Here is a 19,299-nt window from a genome sequence, read left to right as displayed (position 1 = left end):
TTGTACAATCACCAAGTTAATAAAGTAAATATTAAAATCCTGAGTGTGAATTCCTTCTACATTACTACACAGTGCCCCTTTAAACGCATTTTCAGAGTCTGAAACGCCACTAACCTTCACATATGAACATAACTGAAGAACATACAGCTCTTTCCTGAATCAGTACAATGTGATTCATCCACTTTTCTACTGACTACATCACTATCAGCACCAAAGCACAGGTGAAACTCTTACCTGAAGCGCGGGGAGTCCTTCAAACACTCCTCAAAGTCCAGCTTCACCGTCATCCTTCTCTCTCACCGACACAAACACTGTTTGAATCCTGGTTTTTTCCTTGCTGTTGGCTCTGGAGGAGTAGAAAAATAAGCTGAGTCTAGTCGGTTTTTTAAGGCTCCGCACCGGCAGCTCGACTCATTCTTCTCGTCGGACGGTTTTTTCTTTCACACGTATAATTTGTATTCCTCCCTCTCGCTCCTCTCTCCTCTCTCTTGGAGGGACACCGTGTGCCTGATCTGAACCTCCTCCGTCGCACATCCGAGCCAAAAAGAAAGACGACTTGTCACCGCTTTATTACCATTTTTATCCGGCAAATGTAAAAAAAAAAAAAAAAAAAAGGAGGTCGGCCCCGTGTGTGGAGAGAGAGAGAGGATGCTGCGAAGTTTTCCTTCTCTGGGGTAAAGTATCCTGATTGATCAACACGGATCGATATTCACCCAGATGTGTGGAAGATCAGATCAGATGGCAGCCGGCTGATTGGATGTTTCTTCCCAAGGGTGCAGACTGGAGTACTCTCTCTCTCTCTCTCTCTACACTCACTCACACACACACACACACACACACACGAGGTCCAACCCCCCATCTGACATCTCACTATTTCCGGGTTTCTTACTCATGGTGGTTTTGAAGTAGGAAACTGCAGAAAATACTAAAAAAAAAAAAAAAAAAGTCCCTGATATAAATAATAGATTAAATATACACTCTGTTGCATCATTCAAATGTGCTCTTTAATTAAACTGTGATATTTGAAACCATGTCTGTCAGATTACAGGAGGCCAAGTGGAAATCTTCCCTCACTTGGTGTTTGTGTGTGTGAAATGTAAGCTTCACTTCCAGAGAGACTGGGTGTGTAATCTTGTCTGACAACCTCGTCTGTTTGGCCTTTTGTTGAGGTGTGAAGAAGGCTGCCTAACCTATCACATCCTAGTTTAACCACTCTGTGAAGGATTTCTATGGAAGCCCAGTCCTGCCAAAAAAGAGGAAAAACAAGTAACACGTGATACAGTATCAATACTTAAAAAACAAAGGGAAAGTAAAAAGAAAAAGAAGACTTACTGAATCATATTCATGAGATACTGAGTTAAAATTATGAGAAATAAATAAAAAAATATCAAAGACGTATAATGACTGTGAGACAGGAAGTCCAAGTCGCATTTTTCTAGTTGAACTATGTTCTTCTTTTCAGCACGAGGCGTCAGAATCAGAATCAGGATTGGATTTTTCGTCAAGTAAGTTTACACATACGGGGAATTTGCTGCGGTCTGTAGGTGCCAAACAACAAACAATACTAAAAGTACTTAAAAGACAAAATAAAACTAAGATAAAATAATTGAGTGTGAATAGAAATATAACTAGAGTGTGACAGATTTTAAAGTAGGTGAAGACCAGATTTATCCGGTAGTGCAAAAAGTTTGACCTAGATTGTGCGAGGTCGCAGTAGATACTGATATTGCTGTGTGCAAAATCAGAGCGCCTGTTGACTAAAACTTACATTAATGTAATGAATAGTTCCATAAGATGGCCTCCAGATTCACATTCAAAGTATCACCGCAAAAAAATTGTGTATATCTGCCAATATATCGATCGAGATCAGAATTGTATACTCTCTGATAATAATGGCGTCAGCCTCAAACACTGTAAAAAGACTTACAAAGTTAAACCTGTGAATCGACTTAGTCTCAACAGTTTAATCATATTTAGTGAGACCAGGAGTATTGGTGCGAAGGGGCTTCCATATTTCAGAGGTCTTTAAAAAAACAACCCATCTGAAGGTGTTGGGCAACATTAAATAAGCAACCTGCACTTTGTCATCATCACCACAGACTGTTGTAGTCAGACACTCTGAAGCCTGTGGTTGACTGCTGAGCAGGGAAGTGTAATTACAGCAGCTCAACAGGCTGGTCTGCCTGGGCTCTGTGTTGTAATGTACAAACATCCATCCATCCATCCATCCATCCATCCATCCATCCATCCATCCATCCATCAATCAATCAATCAATCTATCTATCTATCTATCCATCTATCTATCTATCTATCTATCTCATGGAGTGTGTGACTCCCCCTGGTGATCACAAACAGTCACTGCAGGTCTCAACTAGCTCATCTGAAAACAATGTGTCTGTATTCTTCCCTCACTTTGGTTTATATTGTCGTTAATCTCTTTCTCCCTGAGAGTCTATCTGTCAGAGGGATTACAGCACCGCGATGCCTTCACTGACCGCCGCACCGATCTGGTCGGGCTGTTTCTGTCTGTGTGCCAGTGAGTGGAAGTCTCTCATCTTGGAAGACGTCAGAGAAAGGGCGTAGTTGGGTCTGTTGTGTTGCTAAGTTGCTTCATCAAAATAAATAGAGTGGAGATGTTTCCTGAAGACAGAGCTTTTTTTTTTTTTAATGATCCCAAACTGTTTTGATGGCCAGAAAAACAGGTTCAAAAAGAAAACAACCCCAGCTCCAGGAAGAAACGGTCTGTTTGTGAGTTACACAACCGAGAATATCAATTAACTTTAAATTAACTTCATGCATTCATCAAAATGTTTTACTGTGTCTCCCCTTTCCCCAGCTGTCCACATCTGAGCTCCCCTTGAAAATAATCTGTCCCCTTTCCAGGGCGCGCTGGAGCGTCAGGAGCGCAGCGATGCGCCAAAAAACGGGGGGCGTGTGCGTAAATGGCGCAAACAGCGGAGTCACACGCTCAGGAGACACAGTCGGTTCTGAAGGAGCAATAAGACGCTTGTTTTTCACGTTAAACTTGGCTGCTCGACAGGTTGTAATTTGTCTCTGACAGGAGATTCCCTACGCATCTGTCCAAGTGTCAAACTAGAGACAGTTTCAGGTGTCACGGGTTTTTCCAGAATAAAAGCCTAGCTGTCATTAAAGTGCTCAACTTGTTCACGTTGACATAGTTGGAGAAAATATGTAACATATGGCACCTTTGTCACAAAAGTAGCTCAATGGGATTTGTTTTATCATCCTGCGCCCACGACTGGGATGTTAAAGCATCAACCTTCAAAAACTAAAATCAACTGTATCACACGTATTAACCTTCTCTGGGAGAAAACCTGGGGCAAAAATGAATAGTGGGTCCCTATCATCCCTTTATTCAAACACAACTCTGTTTAAGAATCAGAATCAGAACCAGATTTTAGGTTCCCGACACTCCTCGGTTCATCTCCGACCAACGACCTTAGTTACATGTCATCCCCCCATCCCTCCCTCCCCTCGTTTCCTGTCATTTCTTCACTGTCAGCTATCAAGCAAAGTCATAAAAAATGCCCCAAAAAACACAGAACACAGAACAAGATTTCTCTCAACAGGACAGACCACCGTGAGAACGTAAAAACTAAATGATCCACCTCAAGGCGCTCGTTTTATTGTGCTTTATAGGCGCATTTTACTAAACAAATGTGCTAATGACACCAAAGTATTTGCTACACAGACAATCTGGGGCCTTCAGGGCCCCCCGAGGGTCTGCGCCCCCCGGAGCATTGCCAGCTTTGCTTTGTTTGTAATCCAGCCTTTGTATTACACAAGGCAGCCTATTCAGATTATAAACCGGCCTTTTCAAAAAACAAACAGACAAATAAATACAAAACCCGCTAGGACCTGTTGTGAGGCTCTTAATAGAAGCACATGATCTTACTCAACTGATTAAGTTCAATCTCAACTTTTAAAGGAACAGTTCACCCGAAAATGAAAATGCAGTCATTATGTACTCACCCCCACGTAGATAGAAAAAAAGCTAAAGCGGCTCCATACAAGCCCTGAGATCCCAAATTGGTTTGAGAAGATGCTACTCGCACTCTTTTTTAAGACGAAATCTTCATTTTAGCTGCTAAACTAAACACACCACACGTCAGGAGTGTAAATAGTGTCCATTCGAATCAATTTGTGATGTCAGGGCTTCCAGAGACTGGGATCACTCCAGACGAGCTGCATGGAGCCATTTTATGTTCTCTTATGGTTGTTTTTTTTTGTCACGTTAAAACAAGTCCCCATCGACTTCCGTTGATTTTGCTGTGAAGCTCCAGAAATGTTTTGCGGACTACGAAACTTCGACTGACTTTAAATCGGCAAGGGGGCGAGTGGATAACGACTGAACTGTCATTTTTGGGTGAACTTTTCCTTTAAACCAACATGGATGACAGAGGTGGGAAAAAAAGGACATTTTAACATCACTATGACAACTGGGCATACTCCATGTGCTGCTGAAGGGTAAGAGCTCCCAAACAGCTGCTAAGTGGACCTTGCGGTGAGAGTTTCTTGTTTTTCTGGGTCGTCCTTTGACACTTCTCAGTCTCTCTGAATGAAAGCGGCTGAAAACAGCTGAATCACAGAATACACACAGAGATGCTGGAAAATACCTTGACCTACTAACAGTTTGATGAGGTAACCAGCGGTGATATTGGAGCAAATTTTTAAAGAAACAGGCAACCCGAGCGCACAATTCCCCGCTTTGCACAGCGTCACCTGTCACCCGCTCTTACTTTGAAGGAAATCCCCTCGCGCTTCCGGCGTACCTGCACGTCCCCTGGTCGCGAGCTTGACGCGCCTCTCCTCCTCCTCCTCCCTCTCCTCGGTGTAGTCTCGCAGTGAGGGTGAAGCCGCATAAACGCGTTTCCATAATGCGGGCGTGAAGTGCTCCATGTAGTGAGACGGAGGAGGAGGGTTACCGGCTTCGCGGCGAGCCTGTCAGCCGGGCAGGCTTCAGGGGGGAAATTACAAAAAAAAACAAACAAAAAAAAAACAACAAACATGTCGAACCGAAAGCACCGGGACAACCAGGAGATCTGCGCCCGCAAGGTCCGCGAGCTGGCCCAGTCTGGAGTAAACAAACACTGCTTCGAGTGCAACCAGCCCGGGGTGACATACACCGACATCACGGTGGGCAGCTTCGTGTGCACGTCGTGCTCCGGAATGCTGTGAGTTAACACGCCCCGCCGCGCCTCCTGGCTTTTTATTCAATTTATTCTCATTTAGCATCAGTGCGAGGACAAACACATAGAGTACAAAAGTGGTGGCAGGGCCCGAGATTGCACCATGCACCACCCACAAGCCAGATCCATACTGTGTATTATGTCTTCATCGGGGGGGTGGGGGGGTGTTGGTGCGGTGCAACCAACAGCCCGAGCTCATGTGTGCAGACGTCCATTTACGCAGTGTCCACCTCTTCTCTGTCTCTCCCCGTGCGTGTCTTCCAGCAGCTTCATAAGCGACACGCCGCTATAGCTGGTCATTTTCCAGCTCTGAGTTACGGTTCATTTCGTCATGGTGCAGGTTTGACACTACCTCTCTCTCCCTCTCTCTCTCTCTCTCTCTCTCTCTCTAGGCTCCCCTCCAGTGTGGGCGCGCGTTTATGTGTGTGTGTGTGTGTGTGTGTGTGTGTTGTCTCATTTTGTTCTGCATGTCCAGCCCAGTCCCAGCACTCCTCAGGAAGACGGTTTCAGCACTTTATTATTGCGCAATCTTGCCTACTCCACTGTCCCACTGTGTGTCCCCTCCCTCCAGCATGGAGACAATAAGAGGTTGTGGTTACTGAAAACATATGTTTGGGCTGTGTGTATGTGTGTGTGTGTGTTAGTGTGTGGCACCTGTTTCACACCAATCCTGCCCTTAGATTCACAGTCACGTGTCAACTGGTTTCCTCTGTCACCTGCTCTGTCCCCTCTCAGAGGCCAGGATTGACCACACATGTTTTGATTTTGTATTTTTTTTCATTAATATGCCTTGTTTACCTCCAAATTCTTCCTCCGTCTCTCCTCTGTGTCCCAGGAGAGGCCTCAACCCTCCCCACAGAGTCAAGTCCATCTCCATGACGACCTTCTCCCAACAGGAAGTGGAATTCCTCCAAAACCATGGCAACGAGGCGAGTGACGGTTACTTATAGTTCACCTCGCATGGATGAAAAAAAAAAAAAAAAAGGCTTTATATTCTGTGTTTTTGTGTCCGATTGCTGATGAATTAGATGAATGTGACATCTGTAGTCACTCAGCGTCCCGCCCACAACACCATCTGATTGGTTACGAGTCTTACTGGGCTGTCAACGCTGCACAATCTGAATCCGCAAAAGCAACTAGTGACTGAAGTTGTCAAATAGATGTTGGACGGTGGGAGTGTAAAGTAGCAGAAAGTGAAAATACTGAAGTGAAAGTACCTCAGAGTTGTGCTAAAATACAGCACTGTCAGCTCCAAATATTGGTTATCCATCTCCTTGATTACTGATAATCAGTATCAGTGTTGGCCCTGATAAAACCACATCAGTCGATCCCGAATGTATGTGTTTTTTCTTCCATTATTGACACTGAGCTGGTTAAAGTTCAGCTTTTAGACTCACTCTCTGGTCCCGATGTGGAATATGAACCGTCCCTCATGGCTACCAGTTGAACCAGTCTTTGTGGTCGGGCTTTTTTTGGGAAGAATGCATCTGCCCAGCTCACATGGTGCCAAGAAACAAAAGGCCCGCCGCTGTCTGTCCCACCCAAACCAACGTCTATTTCCTCTGTATGTAGTGTGTAAAGTGTGTTTAGGGTCAGTTGCTCTCAAACATTTTGAAACCAGGGCACCCCTTCATGTCTCCGCTCAGCACCTATCTTTGGTCTCTTTAAAGGAACAAATGAAAGAGGTCGTCGTGATAATTCTTTGTTTGTGTGATGAAAAAAAATTAGATCATCAGCAGATTAGGGCTGCAGCTAACGATCATTTCTATTGTTGATTAATCTGCAGATTAGTGGCAGTTTTCTGAAGTCCAGAGTAACATCTTCTAGCTTTTTTTTGTCTGATAAACAGTTTAAAACTCCAAATTTTACACATAAGGCAAAGAAAAACAGCAGTCTCAAAGATGGAATTATAAAAATGACCCAGACAATTCATCGATGATTAAAAAAGTCACCAAATTATTTTTTCAAAAATTGTCAAAACTATCGAAATCAGCCTAAAAAATCCAGCTTTAATGTTATTATCACATATTAAACAGTGCTTTAAATGTGGATCTTTTTGTTTATTGCCCATTTCTTCCATTTTGATGGGTTTACATAAGGTTTTCAAGATACCAGAATTTCAAACGTTTAAAATTTTAAAGCAATACTCAATATCTTTTTGATACTGTGGCAACAAAAAAGTCAGACGCAGAAAAAAATCTAAAGATTAAAATCTGTGCAGCCTTGGGTTGAAACCCTGACTGTAGATCTGTGTTTTTATAGCTTCAGCACTTCAGATACTCCTTCGAATCAACCTCCTAAATTTTATGTCAGTAAATGTCACCTCGTTCTTTTTATGAGATGAAACTTTATTAAAAATGTACAATAATTGAGCCCATTTTGGGAACCACTGGTGTAGGCAGCACTCTCTCATGAGCTTATATCACAAAGAGTGAAGTGTTTCAGGCTATCAAGATGAGTGCTCGCCGTTTTTATCAGCTCTCTGTTGGCCGGGATGCGCGCGCATGTGCGTGTGTGTGTGTGTGTGTGTGTGAGTGAGTGAGTCAAGTATAATGTGGGGAGAGGCGTCTGCCATCCAGCTTTTCCTCCACATCATCCCCTGAAGAGTGATCCGCCCAGTTGTGAATCAGAGGCACTAATATTTGCCGCACTCTGACTCCTGCACCGGATGTGAATCACTGATGAGAAAATCTGTTGGTGTTTTTTTCTTCGAGACGAAATGTCGAACAATATGAGCGGTCGTTGTCAGACATCGAACCATCCTGTTGCCGCATGACCTTCCGAGTTGTCACAAATTTTGACTGTTCTCTGTTTAAAATGTGTGTGTGCAGGTCGGCAGGAGGACGTGGCTGTGTGTGTTTGACCCAAAGACAGACGGCTGCTCCGACATGAAGGACTCGCAGAAGTTCAAAGAGTTTCTCCAGGACAAATATGAGAAGAAAAAGTGGTGAGGATTCTGTTTGTATCTGCAGCACGTGATCAGGCAGTAGTAGTAAATGCTTAGAGATAATATAACAGCAATTACTGGTTGTTTTAATGACTGATTTATGAGTTTGAGACATTGGAACCAGTGATTTTCAGTCATGCTAGCAGCGTGGTTGGTCGAGACAAACATCTATTGGATGGATTACCATTAAGTTTAACACAGAGATTCGTGCTCCCCAGAGGATGAATCCCTATGGGTTTGGTGACACTTAGTTTTCCTCTAGCGCCACTGTAGTTATTAGTGAAATGTCTCAACAGCTATTGGATGGATTGGCAAGTAACTTGTTACAGACATTCATGTTCCCCTCTGGATGAACCAAAATCACTTTGATGACTGCCAGACTTTTTATTTAGCGCCACTTACAATTTATGACTAATGACATTCCCATCAGCCTCGGCTCTACTTTTGCTACTTCTAGCAAATATTCGCAGGCTAACATGCTAAATGAAGATGCCACCAAGGATGAAAATTACACCTGCGAAATATTTGTCAGCATGTTAGCATGCAGGCATTAGCATTAAGCTTACTTTTCATATTCATGATGAAGTCAAAATTTTAATTTGTCCAACATTTCGGATAATGACCTCTGCAAAACTAATGACTCTACCTAGCATATAATAGCAAAAATTAGCATGCTAAAATGCTCTCTAAAAATTATACCTGCTTAGTAACATCACGGTAAAGTCATGGTATGAATGTTAGCTTGCTGACTTTAGCATGTAGCCTAGTTCTCATGTAGCGTCATGATAAAGTGAAAGTTTTGTTTTTGTCCAAAACTTCTGAAAATGATCCACCAGCAAAACTAAAGACATTACACATTAGCTTTAACTGTACTTTATGGCTAATTTGAGAATGTGAGCATGCTAACATGCTAAAGTAAGATGGTGAACATTATATCTGCTAAACATCAGCGTATTAGCATTGTTGTTGATGCATCTCAATGGGCTTTATGGTTTTATGGAAAAGCACGAGTTGACAAACAGATTCATTACTATTTAGCATTAGCTTTTAGCTCATAGCACCACTGTGCTTCAGTACAGCTTCACAGAGCTGCTAGCATTGCTACAGAACCTACAGGAAAAAGTTAGAAAAATGATCAATTGCCAAAAAAACAGATGGATTTAAACTCAACGTTTAACTGAACTCTTTCTGCTCTATAATCTAAAGGGCATCACAGGGCAAAATTAGATCCAAATAACAACTGATGACGGTTGTTCCCAATTTAAACATTCACTGTTTGAAGTGGAGACGCCTACTCAGAAAAATTAGCTCGAGGATAAAAGCTGCTTTCATGGTGGGAATAAAACAGCCGTCATTGTTTCAGGTTCAGTTTCAAGCCTCAGAAGCGTTCTTTGTCAGGATGTTGGAGAGGTGGACCACCGATTAAATTTCAAGCCTTAATTTTTATGAAGCCAGTTAGTCACGCAGTCTCATTTTAACTGTATGACCCGTCTCTTTCAGGCATTTTTCCAAAAGTAAGAACCGGAGGGACGTCGAGGGTCCATGGAGCCCGGGGGTCCAGGCAGTGCCCCCTTCTCATGGTCCCTTAGCGAACCAGGCCCCCTCGCATAACATGCCCCCCAACGCCAGATCTACAAGACCACTGGTGAGAGAGCTTAATGTGTCCTGACTGTGCATGTAACGGCATGAGATGAGGATTCAAGAGAGAAAGTGGGTGGGTGTGGTAGAAAAAGAGGAAGTGAAAAAGAGACAAGTAGTACAAAGAGTGCCCAGAAAAGAAGAAGAGAGTTGAAGGTGAAGAAACGACCTGAATTCACTTCCACACTGCAGCACAGAAGACAAAGACCGATGGTCGGACAGCGAGAGGTCCAGGTAGCCTCGACATCAAAGCTGCTGCTTATGAATTATTGAGAAAGCATGAAAGAGACTCACTTCTTCTTCTGCCTTTGTGTCTCTCTTTCTACCTCCCATCTGCTTCCTTCTCTTCTATCTCTCGCCCTGCAGTCTCAGTCCCAGCTGCCGTCATGGGATCGAGCTCCTGCGATCTCGCCCGCCGACATGCGGACGGACGTGTTCACCGCTCGGCCGTCGCGCTCCCAAAGCTTCAGGGACCCCCCGCTGAAAGGTCGGGGGTCGACCTTCAATCAGACGAGTTGATATTTCTGGACCGAGCGTGATCGATCGCTTCACCTGTTTTTGCTTTTTCTTTGTCTCTTGTCTCCCTCTGATATAGATCCCACCCTGTGTGGGATAGAGAGGCAGCGGCCGGGCTCCCTGTCGTCAGCGCTCGGAGCTCAGAGCCACGCCCCCTCCTTCCCCGCCCTCCCACGGCCCTCAGGTGTGTCCCCCATTGACCCCTTCGTTGGGTTTTCAAATGAACATACTCAAACCCTTTCATCAATCCCACATAAAGCGCCCTGCTGTTGTAAATGCTTACTTGAGCATCAGATGTGTATTCATCCTCCGCTGAAAATAGTCCCTAAAAAAAAAGCACGACGTTCCCTTTGTTTGTGTGACATTTGCTAAAAACTACAGTGCCCAGGTGGTTCAGGAAATCACTGAGCCTTTTTTTGAATGTCAAACTACATATTTGTGACATTTTTTTTTAAAAGATTTGTATCTTCAGGAGGAACCAATGTGCCAAGTCTTCTTGGCTCAGGGGTTTTCATGGGATTTGTTGAAACTAGGATATAAAACAATGCCAGCGCTGCCCTTTAAGCAGCTTTCATCTATTTCTGGAAAGAGTTTCGGCAAAGTACTACTAATTGGATTGACAGATTGTATTTGATAAATTAAAATACACTACACGGAAATCAGAAATCCGAATTAGAGATACTTTCTTGATCCCCGAGGGGAGAATTGGGTATATAAACTACTAAAAATAATTTAAAATAACTGTACAAATATGTGTATTAAAACTACAGTATGTGACAACTGTACACTGATCTACATATAGAAATAGAAATGCTACTAGAAAGATACATTTTAAGTCTGTGCCTCACACTACACCATAACTACAGTTTATAGAATTCACAGGGTGTACTTTATGTATAAAAGTCTGTATTTTTCCCTACTTTTTTTAATGTACGTGCTCCTCTGGTTGTCTTTCCTTTGACTTTCGTGTTAAAAGATGACACGCACAAGACTTCCTGAGTACCTGTGCTGACCTGTACCTGTGCAAATGGCAACAGAATCCAATCTAATCTACTCTAATCTGATATCTCAGTGAAGTCACATGATTTATTTCCATTGCGATCCTGAAGACTTGGCAAGGAGGCAGGCAGGAAAAGGAAACCTTAACCTTTTTTTTTTATACCAATACACCTACACAACATCCATTTAAAAAAACAAACTAGTCAGACATCAGGCAGATTTAATTTAATCTGTGATTTTTTCCCCTTATATAATATATATATTATATAATAATGGACCTTGTAAAATCTTACACACCATAATAACTTTTAACTGTTGCCTTCTACCTTCAACAGGAAGCCAATTCTGCTCTGTAAAATGGTTTGGACTAATATGAAATAACAATAGTAGCCTGTTCTGAATGCACACTGATGATGAATGTCCAAAACTAACTTGATTCCTCCTTCTGTTGCACTTGAATGTGATCTATCTACATGAATAGATGAAATAAGACACTCCACACGTTTCTATTCTACTCTGTGAGGCTCTAGCTGTAAAATCTGGCAGCGCACGGCGACATCGTGTCTTCAAGAATGTGCAGATATTCACTGATTCTCGCTGACGCCACCGTCCGCTCAACACTGTTGGCTCAAAGTGTCACATAGGAGAAGGACAAAGAGAGAGCTACTTCGCTCGCAGTCGTAATTTGCGGCTTTATAGGTGGTTTAAAACGGCTCCATGTCATCATCATGAATCGCAAAAATTCAGCAGGGACAGCGGGTTTCATATGACGTCAGTGACACTTTCTCCTCTCTTTTTATCCCTCCTTCTTCCCCCTCTCTGCCTCGTCTCCCTCTCCTCTCTTCCCCCGACCTCGTAGCCAGTAGCTCTTTCAAAAACCACTTCACTTTAGGTAAGACACGGCACCAGCCGATGCATTTGAGTGTGTGCTGAATGGCTGGGATCAATAAGCTCTTCTGTGCTGTATCATTCATAATAGAACGGGCGATCTGCGTGCCGCGCTGCCTCCCGTGCATGTGAATCTGGCTTCATTTTAGGGCAGTTTGACAGAAGACACAGCGCTCTACATTCACACAGCCGTCCGAGTAACGGCCGGCCAGTGTCACATGCTGCAATTGGGGTCGATATTTTTCTTCATCGGGCAGGTTTTCCCACTTCAAAGCCCAGATCTGAAGGCTGGGAGGGTCAAGGAGACACACACACACACACTGCTCCCTCAGAGGAAAAAGAACAAGTTTAAAGTAATGCTATTTTTAGGACGTAGCTGCTGCAGAGGGCCGCTGATATTTCGCACCACGTTGGCGTTGAAGCACTTAAAAACTATGTAGGGCGCAGCTGTAATCCCACGACACACTTTGACATCCCAAACAAGAATCCCAGATAGTTCAGGTATGTTTGCAGATATAAAGCCTCTGCAGGAGAGTATGATCACACACCAGAAACATGCAGCCTCGACTCCTCGCATGCTTTAAATCTCCAGATAAACTGTGTCAAGTCTGGTCTGGTCTGTGTCGCTGACTCCTCAGCTGACAGGGGAACAGCACAGGCTGTTTTTAGAGAAAACAAGACCTTTTCCTTTGTATCCCCACGCTAACAGTTTTGGCTGATCCTAGCATGCTTTGTGGCTAATGTTTGTGGAAAGCTTGCTACCTCGCTAAAGATGCTAGTTTCCTGCCTTTGTTGGTGTCTAACAACTGTATTTTTGTGGTTGGTGCGCTTGAAAACCGTCCAAGAATGGCTCGCTGCTGCGCCTTTTCGATTGTTTTGTTAATCCTTAACCTTCCTGACTGTTTACGCTACTTGAGATGTCAAGCTAACCCTGCGTTTGACAAGCCTCTTAGCATGAAAATGTTAAAATAGCATGAGATGAATTGCTGATGTTTGTTTCATGTGGTTTGGCTTGAAGCTTCTGACTCTTTGTGTCATTCAAGTGATGGTACAATTGCTACATTAGTATTTAACATGTGCTCACACAGAATCAGATTTGTGTCCGTGGATTGATCTGGAGTTTGGGGTATTTGTTGACAACACAGTCTCGCTTCAAGGTCCACTCAGTAGCTTCTGATCGCGTCACATGATCGTTAACGGATTGGAGTTTGCCCCGTGGTAGATGTTCAAATTGACGCTTTTTTTTCTGAGCACTTTTAAGCTTTCTCTTAAAAACGGAGGTGATAGACGGCTCCAGAACGCCTACTGAACGGACTTTGTGTTGAAATTGTTTTCCAGCTGCTGTTTGCAAGGTCAACAATGAACACCGAACCTCTGCTTTTAAACCAACAAGGGGCGAGAAAGTTCTTAAAGAGCTCAGAAAAATGGAAAATTTAACGCATGAAGCTCAATGTGACGGAAAAGCTAAAGAAATGCCACTAAATGGATCTTGTGAGGTGTAAAATTCATTCACAACCTTTGAAACAGCAGCTGAAAAAACAGTATCGCTCGGTATGAGTTTGTTGGTCTGTTTGGTAGCTGTTCTGGCACTTTCGACCACATCCTGTGAACTTCCTCAGCAGGTGGAGTTGATGAAGCTCATTAGAAATGACTGAAAGCTCCAGAACTACAACTAAATGGGCCTTGTAATGTCCCTTTTTGAGGTGTATTCCCTCTTCACTCTTGGCCTTGATCAGCAGTAGACAAAAATCTCACCCCGAAGTCCATTTAGTGGCTGTTCGGGAGCTTTTGATCAGCTCACGACCTTCATCAGCAGATGAGGTTTGCCAGTGCTCGTAATCTAAATGTATGCAAATGTGAACATCTGCAGTTCTGTGTAATTATAGATTCTCGTGGAAAGCTCTCGGCTCAGTGAAGATATTTTACAAACAGAAGTTGAAGCGAGCCGACGATCACGTCTCGGTCTCGTTTTGTAATAAAACTTCTTAAGCTTATATTTGCTTTGTTGCTTTAATTTAAATAGAAATGCAACAGAGAGTCACTTCATGTAATTATATTGTTTTACCACATCACGATGAAGATTAAAGGGATTGCTGCTCAGCCCTCAGCTCATTTTTTCCTTCTTAAAAACGCTTTAGTAGGAATAATAATAGTCGATATTGGTCCTTCAGGTTTAAAAGCACCACATTGTGAATCGCACATTGCAACATCCCGTCTGTGCACTAAATCTCAGTCTGGTTTTCTCGCTCCCAGGTCGTACAATATCAGCCTCGGGGGCCACGGGTCCCTTCAGGGCCTTCCCCAAGTCTCTCAGCGTTGACTTCGGAGGTCTGAACCATCCTCAGGCGCAGCCTCTGCCCCAGTCTCTGTCCCAGCAGCAGCAGCCCGGAGGTGTCGGGCAGACGACGACGACGCCGCCGGTGAGCGGCTCCAACGCCATGGACAGATACGCCGCCGTGTTACAGCTGGACAGCGTCTTCTCTGACACGACACCGACCACAGGTGGGGAAACGCTTTGCTTAACAGTATCAGTATTTGTCAGCTACTTCTGGAAAAATAGTATCCAGTATTTTACAAAAAAAGAAGCTGAAATGGAGTACTTTGACATTATTGTACTGACACTTGAGCTGCAGTAAAGGACCTTCTTCCACCACGAGCTAACAGATAGATAGATAGCGAGGCCGAGTGAGAGTTCAAGTGTGCGTGTGATGCAGATTGTCACGGCCAGCTCAGCTAGGTTGCATAACATCCTTACTCCAAATGCCGAGGCTCTCAGGAGCTGAATTATGCTCATTGTGTTTGCTCCGGATCATGCACGCTCTCATTCAAAGGAGCTCGTTGATACGTTTTTTAAAATCAGCTTTAATAACCGAGGCGGTGGCTTTTAATGCACAGGACTCATGTGAGAAGCCCTCGAGCTTTTTCTACAAGAAGCATTTGTTGTTCTCCGCCTTCATCTTCAGCCCGGCAGAGTAATGAGGTTATTGATTTTGTGCCCCGGTCACAGTTTGATTCATATCAAGCAGAACACAGAGGCGATATTTTATTCAGGGGGATTTGTAATGCTTTTGTTTCCCGATGACTTACATGCTCAAGATCGACTTGTTTGAACTCTTTTTTTCACACACTTCACTGTAGAAGTAGCCTTGATCTTCTTAAATTAGCTCTCATTAAAGCCCCGAGCTGATGGTTTGTGTGTGAAACGCTTGCTTGCAGCTCCACCTGGTGGTCCTCCGCAGTACAGCACCATCTTCGGTAGCAGGCTCTCGTCCAGCTCCACTCCTGCCAGGTAGAGACAAAAAAAAAAAACCTCAAATCAGCTTACAGATTTTTAAATTTCCTGTTTAAAGGTCACATTCTAATTTCTTTTTCCTACTTTTCCTCAGCTCCCCCGGTGTCGACACAGTCTCCAGCTCCCAAACCTTTGCAAGTATGCACCAAACGCAAACTGCAGCGTGTTTACATCCAGCTCTTGTCTCCTTTAAAGCTGTCCGACGCTCCTTAATTAGGATGCATGTGTGTGACTCAGAGCCGTGTCGGTTCCAATAGACAGGAATGTGCCACCACACACTCTGAATTATCTCCCTCCCCCCTCCTTCTCTCTCTCTCCCTCCCTGTGTGTCTCAGATTTCCCCAACCCATTCAGCTCCAGCTCCCAGCAGCCCGTTGCCCTCTCCCCCAGTAACCCCTTCAGCAACGCATCAGGAGGTGAGACTCATGTTCGGGGGTCCTTCTGGCATTTCTCCGCCACTTCCTCCTGCAGCTTTTTTAGAAGGGAAAATGTCACCGCACGTGTTTTCTTCAGGACTTTTAACCGTGTTATACTCACTGGTTTCAAGATGGTGATGGTGGAGATGGTGACCAGAGGAAAAAGTCTTGAGATCTCAGAGTAGTCAAGTCAGTTTTATTTATATAGTGCCAGTGCTCAGCAAAATATATCTCATGTCATTTTCAGTTAGAGCTGGTCTGGAAAGATTTTTGGTTTTTATCAGCTGTTTGGAAGTCAAAGTAAAAGTATGTTTCGTTCAGAGATGACAAAAGTAGTCGCCTGACTGCTTAATCGATCATTAGAAAATCAAATGACAAGAATTCAAGAAGAAGAATATTTTTAGTGGTTTAATCAAGTATATAATGCAAATACATGCTTGTTTCAGCTTTTCACATGTGAGGATTTGCTGTTTTTGTGGGTTCATATTCTCTTAAAATTGAATACATTTGGGTTTTGGACTGTTGGTCGGACAGAAAAAGACGACATCTTGAGGATATCAGAACTTGTAATTGGCTTTTTTCACCATTTTTGATATTCCATAGACCAAACAACTAATTAAGAAAATAATTGGTTACTAATATAAATATTAGTTGTGGCCCTCAATCACTGCTTTAAGGCTCCACCTGGTGAACACACGAACAAATCAAAAGCATCCAAAGTAGCTGTAGCAGTAAAGCAACGACACTTTTACTTGTACAATACTCAGCTGTGTAGCTGTGTCTGATCTCACTGTATGTGGGCGCGTGTGTTTTCTCCAGGTGACTCCGGTGCGTTCGTCACCTCGCCCACCTCCGTTTTTCCTCCGTCCGCCTCCTTCCCGGCACCCGCTTCCCAGAATGCATTTCCTCACGAGTCAGCGAGCAACCAGGAAGCCAACGGTAACTTAACATTTTTGTTTTTATTTCTTCTTTGTTCCAATGTATTTTTATTTAAGTCCAACATTTTGTGTGTGGTTTTGATTTTGTATGTTTTGGGATCTGTATTGTTTTTGACCAAAAAGCACTTCTATTAAACTCAACTTCTGTTCAGAAAATTCAATATTTGAGTTTCTGGATCTTGGCAATCTACAGGGAATGAGGTTCTTACCGGGTCAGGGACAGATTCAGACTGAGGGTGAGAGCCACCTGTGTGCCGTTTCCCACCTCTCTTAAGCCTTTACAAAAAAGGGTGTCATCACACCCTGATTGGCTGGGAGGGAAATGCCCCAAGCTGCTTCCACTCCTCAATCAGGAGTCAGTCTGCCCACCTGCACACAGGTGATCTGAATCCCCTGCAATTAGTGTTGAGGGATTTTGGAAAATCAGCCCAAAACAAAGAAAGACAGCAAGTCTCAAACAATGGGACTGCTACAACATCATTCATCAAGCTTCTTTTTGTCATTGCATCATTGTAAATTGACCATCTTTTGATATTGGACTATTAGTTGAATGAAACAAACAATCTGAAGATGCCACCTCGTGCTACAGAAAATTCTGACAGCTTTTTCTCACAGATTAATCAATAAGACAAAAAAAAAAACAACCCATGAATTAAAGGGGCACTACGTAGTTTTGGAGAAGAAGAATTCAAACTCAGAATTTTAATATTTACAATATTAATGAAGTGATAATACAAACTCAGGGAATAACTGAATAAACAAGCTGTTCTCAGAGGAAAATAAGGTCCCCAGAACACTGTTTGAAGCTAAACCGGTGGCAGGGTCCGCCACATATGTTGTCCTTTAAGGTCAGTTTGTTTATTCAGTTGATTCAGTCATTCAGTCTTTCTCTTCTGATTGAAATTTCCTCCCAAAAACTACACACAGCACCTTTAAAACTGTAAACCTGCACACACACTAGAGCTGTGGCTGCCGGTGCGACCTGTACTGTATGTGCCCTGGCTGCCGATCAAACACTGAGGAGCTGTGAGGCACCAACACACTTCAGATGTCTCATCATTTCAACAGACACCACTTGGAACAGCTCAGGAATACCGATTCACACGACGAGTACGCTGAGTGCTGCTGCTTCTCGTGTTCTCGGCTGCGGTTTCTGGTTTCAGTTCTGTCGTCACACCTCTCAACATGTTATTTTCTGTCCTGTTGTGTGTGTCGCAGGTTTTGCCTCTTTCCCCGCGTCCGACTCTCAGCCCAAAGTCCCCCGGCCGATGTCGGTGAACCCGTTCACGGTGAGTTAGAACAAGTGGAACCGAGCGCACTCCGAGGAAGAGAGCCGGTACTGTTTTGCATGCTTTCTTTCACAGTAAGTGTAGTAAAGTCATCTCTTCTTCTCGTGTCTCTCAGGGGAATGTTTACCCCAGTCGAGGGACGTCGAGAAACCCTTTCATCTGACCCCCGCTCCCGACGTCACATCAGCCAACCCATCCATCTCTGGGAACCGAGGGAGAAGTGAACCTGAGGAGTCGCTGCCATTTCAATGCCTTCAGAGTATTTTTCACCCTCAAGGGGGAGGTGTTCTCCCTCCTCCTCCCTCCTCCTCTCCCACCTCTCTCTCTCTCTCTCTCTTCTCTGTCTGTGTTTACGTGTTTGTTACGTGTGAATGTAATTATGAAATTCATGTATGTGCGAGAGTGTTGCCCCCCTCTCCTCGCTGTCGGTATGTCAAAAGGTGTTTGTGTGCCAGTAGACGCCACCTCAGGGCTCTGTGGGAGTCACGAGTGAACGAAGCCTCTATGATTTTTGCAGACACACACATATACAGTATGACACACACACACACACACACACACACACACACACACATGTCGCTGCTGCTGCTGCTACTTTGCTTTCATCTCCTGCTTAAAAGTGCGAAAAAAATAAAAAACAGCCCGTCGGTAAATACGTCATGTTGTCTTTGAAAAACTCTCCAAAGGAAAAAGCGAGTTGAGACTCGGCATCACGAGTTTCCACAGATGGTCATAACAGCCTTAACAGCGTCCTGATGCATGTGAATAAGCGTTGAACGATAAGATGGGCTTCTCTCTGTAGTGTGTGTGTGGAACATGTTCATGCATTCGTCACTGTTTTGTTTCCTTTTTGAAGGATAAATGTGTGTTTTCCACTCCTAGGCTGCATGCGCTTAGAGGGCTAAAAGGAGATGCTACTGAATGTAAAAGCAATTTCAAAATAAAATACATAAATGTGTATGGAAACGTCATCGCTTTTCACGTACCGGACCAAAATGTTTCTCGCTTTTCTTTTTTCCTTTTTTTCGGTTGACACTGAGGCGAAAGTTTATTTCCTTTGACTCTGCCAAAATAAAAGAAAAAAAGAAGAGAGATTCATGTAACAACATCTTTGTAATGACAAGTATTCATGTTCATAAAATCAGTTTGTTGCTTCTTAAAAAACA

The 19,299-nt window shown here is 43.6% G+C and overlaps 2 protein-coding genes across 5 annotated transcripts in view; one reads left to right on the top strand and one right to left on the bottom strand.

Moving 5' to 3' along the window:
* acap1 (ArfGAP with coiled-coil, ankyrin repeat and PH domains 1) overlaps positions 1 to 6,069 on the bottom strand; it is a 24,901-nt gene extending 18,832 nt beyond the window's left edge. The window contains exons 1-2 of one of the 3 annotated variants that reach the window (XM_073474767.1): positions 6,009 to 6,069; positions 235 to 346 (exon numbers count right to left, since the gene is read on the bottom strand). In XM_073474767.1, coding sequence (XP_073330868.1) covers positions 235 to 287 — 53 coding nt within the window. In that variant the 5' untranslated portion in view covers positions 288 to 346; positions 6,009 to 6,069. Of the gene's footprint in view, positions 1 to 234; positions 843 to 6,008 lie in introns of those variants that run through there. The other 2 variants (XM_073474766.1, XM_073474765.1) reach the window with 2 other exon arrangements.
* agfg2 (ArfGAP with FG repeats 2) lies at positions 4,837 to 19,299 on the top strand. 2 transcript variants are annotated; one of them, XM_073474768.1, is made up of 14 exons: positions 4,942 to 5,195; positions 6,046 to 6,139; positions 8,042 to 8,157; positions 9,658 to 9,802; positions 10,162 to 10,282; positions 10,391 to 10,495; positions 12,170 to 12,202; positions 14,452 to 14,700; positions 15,415 to 15,487; positions 15,585 to 15,628; positions 15,826 to 15,906; positions 16,726 to 16,845; positions 18,063 to 18,133; positions 18,249 to 19,299. In XM_073474768.1, exons 1-14 carry the CDS (start codon positions 5,029 to 5,031, stop codon positions 18,294 to 18,296), a joined length of 1,467 nt encoding a protein of 488 aa, XP_073330869.1. In that variant the 5' UTR covers positions 4,942 to 5,028; the 3' UTR covers positions 18,297 to 19,299. The 2 variants fall into 2 exon arrangements, with proteins under 2 accessions (XP_073330870.1, XP_073330869.1); XM_073474769.1 differs by lacking the exon at positions 12,170 to 12,202 and having other exon boundaries at positions 4,837 to 5,195.

Source organism: Pagrus major, chromosome 10 (genome assembly GCF_040436345.1).
Source record: "Pagrus major chromosome 10, Pma_NU_1.0".
Taxonomy (NCBI): domain Eukaryota; kingdom Metazoa; phylum Chordata; class Actinopteri; order Spariformes; family Sparidae; genus Pagrus; species Pagrus major.
The sequence above is the reverse complement of the archived record's forward strand: the minus strand, read 5'-3'. Positions and strand labels throughout refer to the sequence as shown.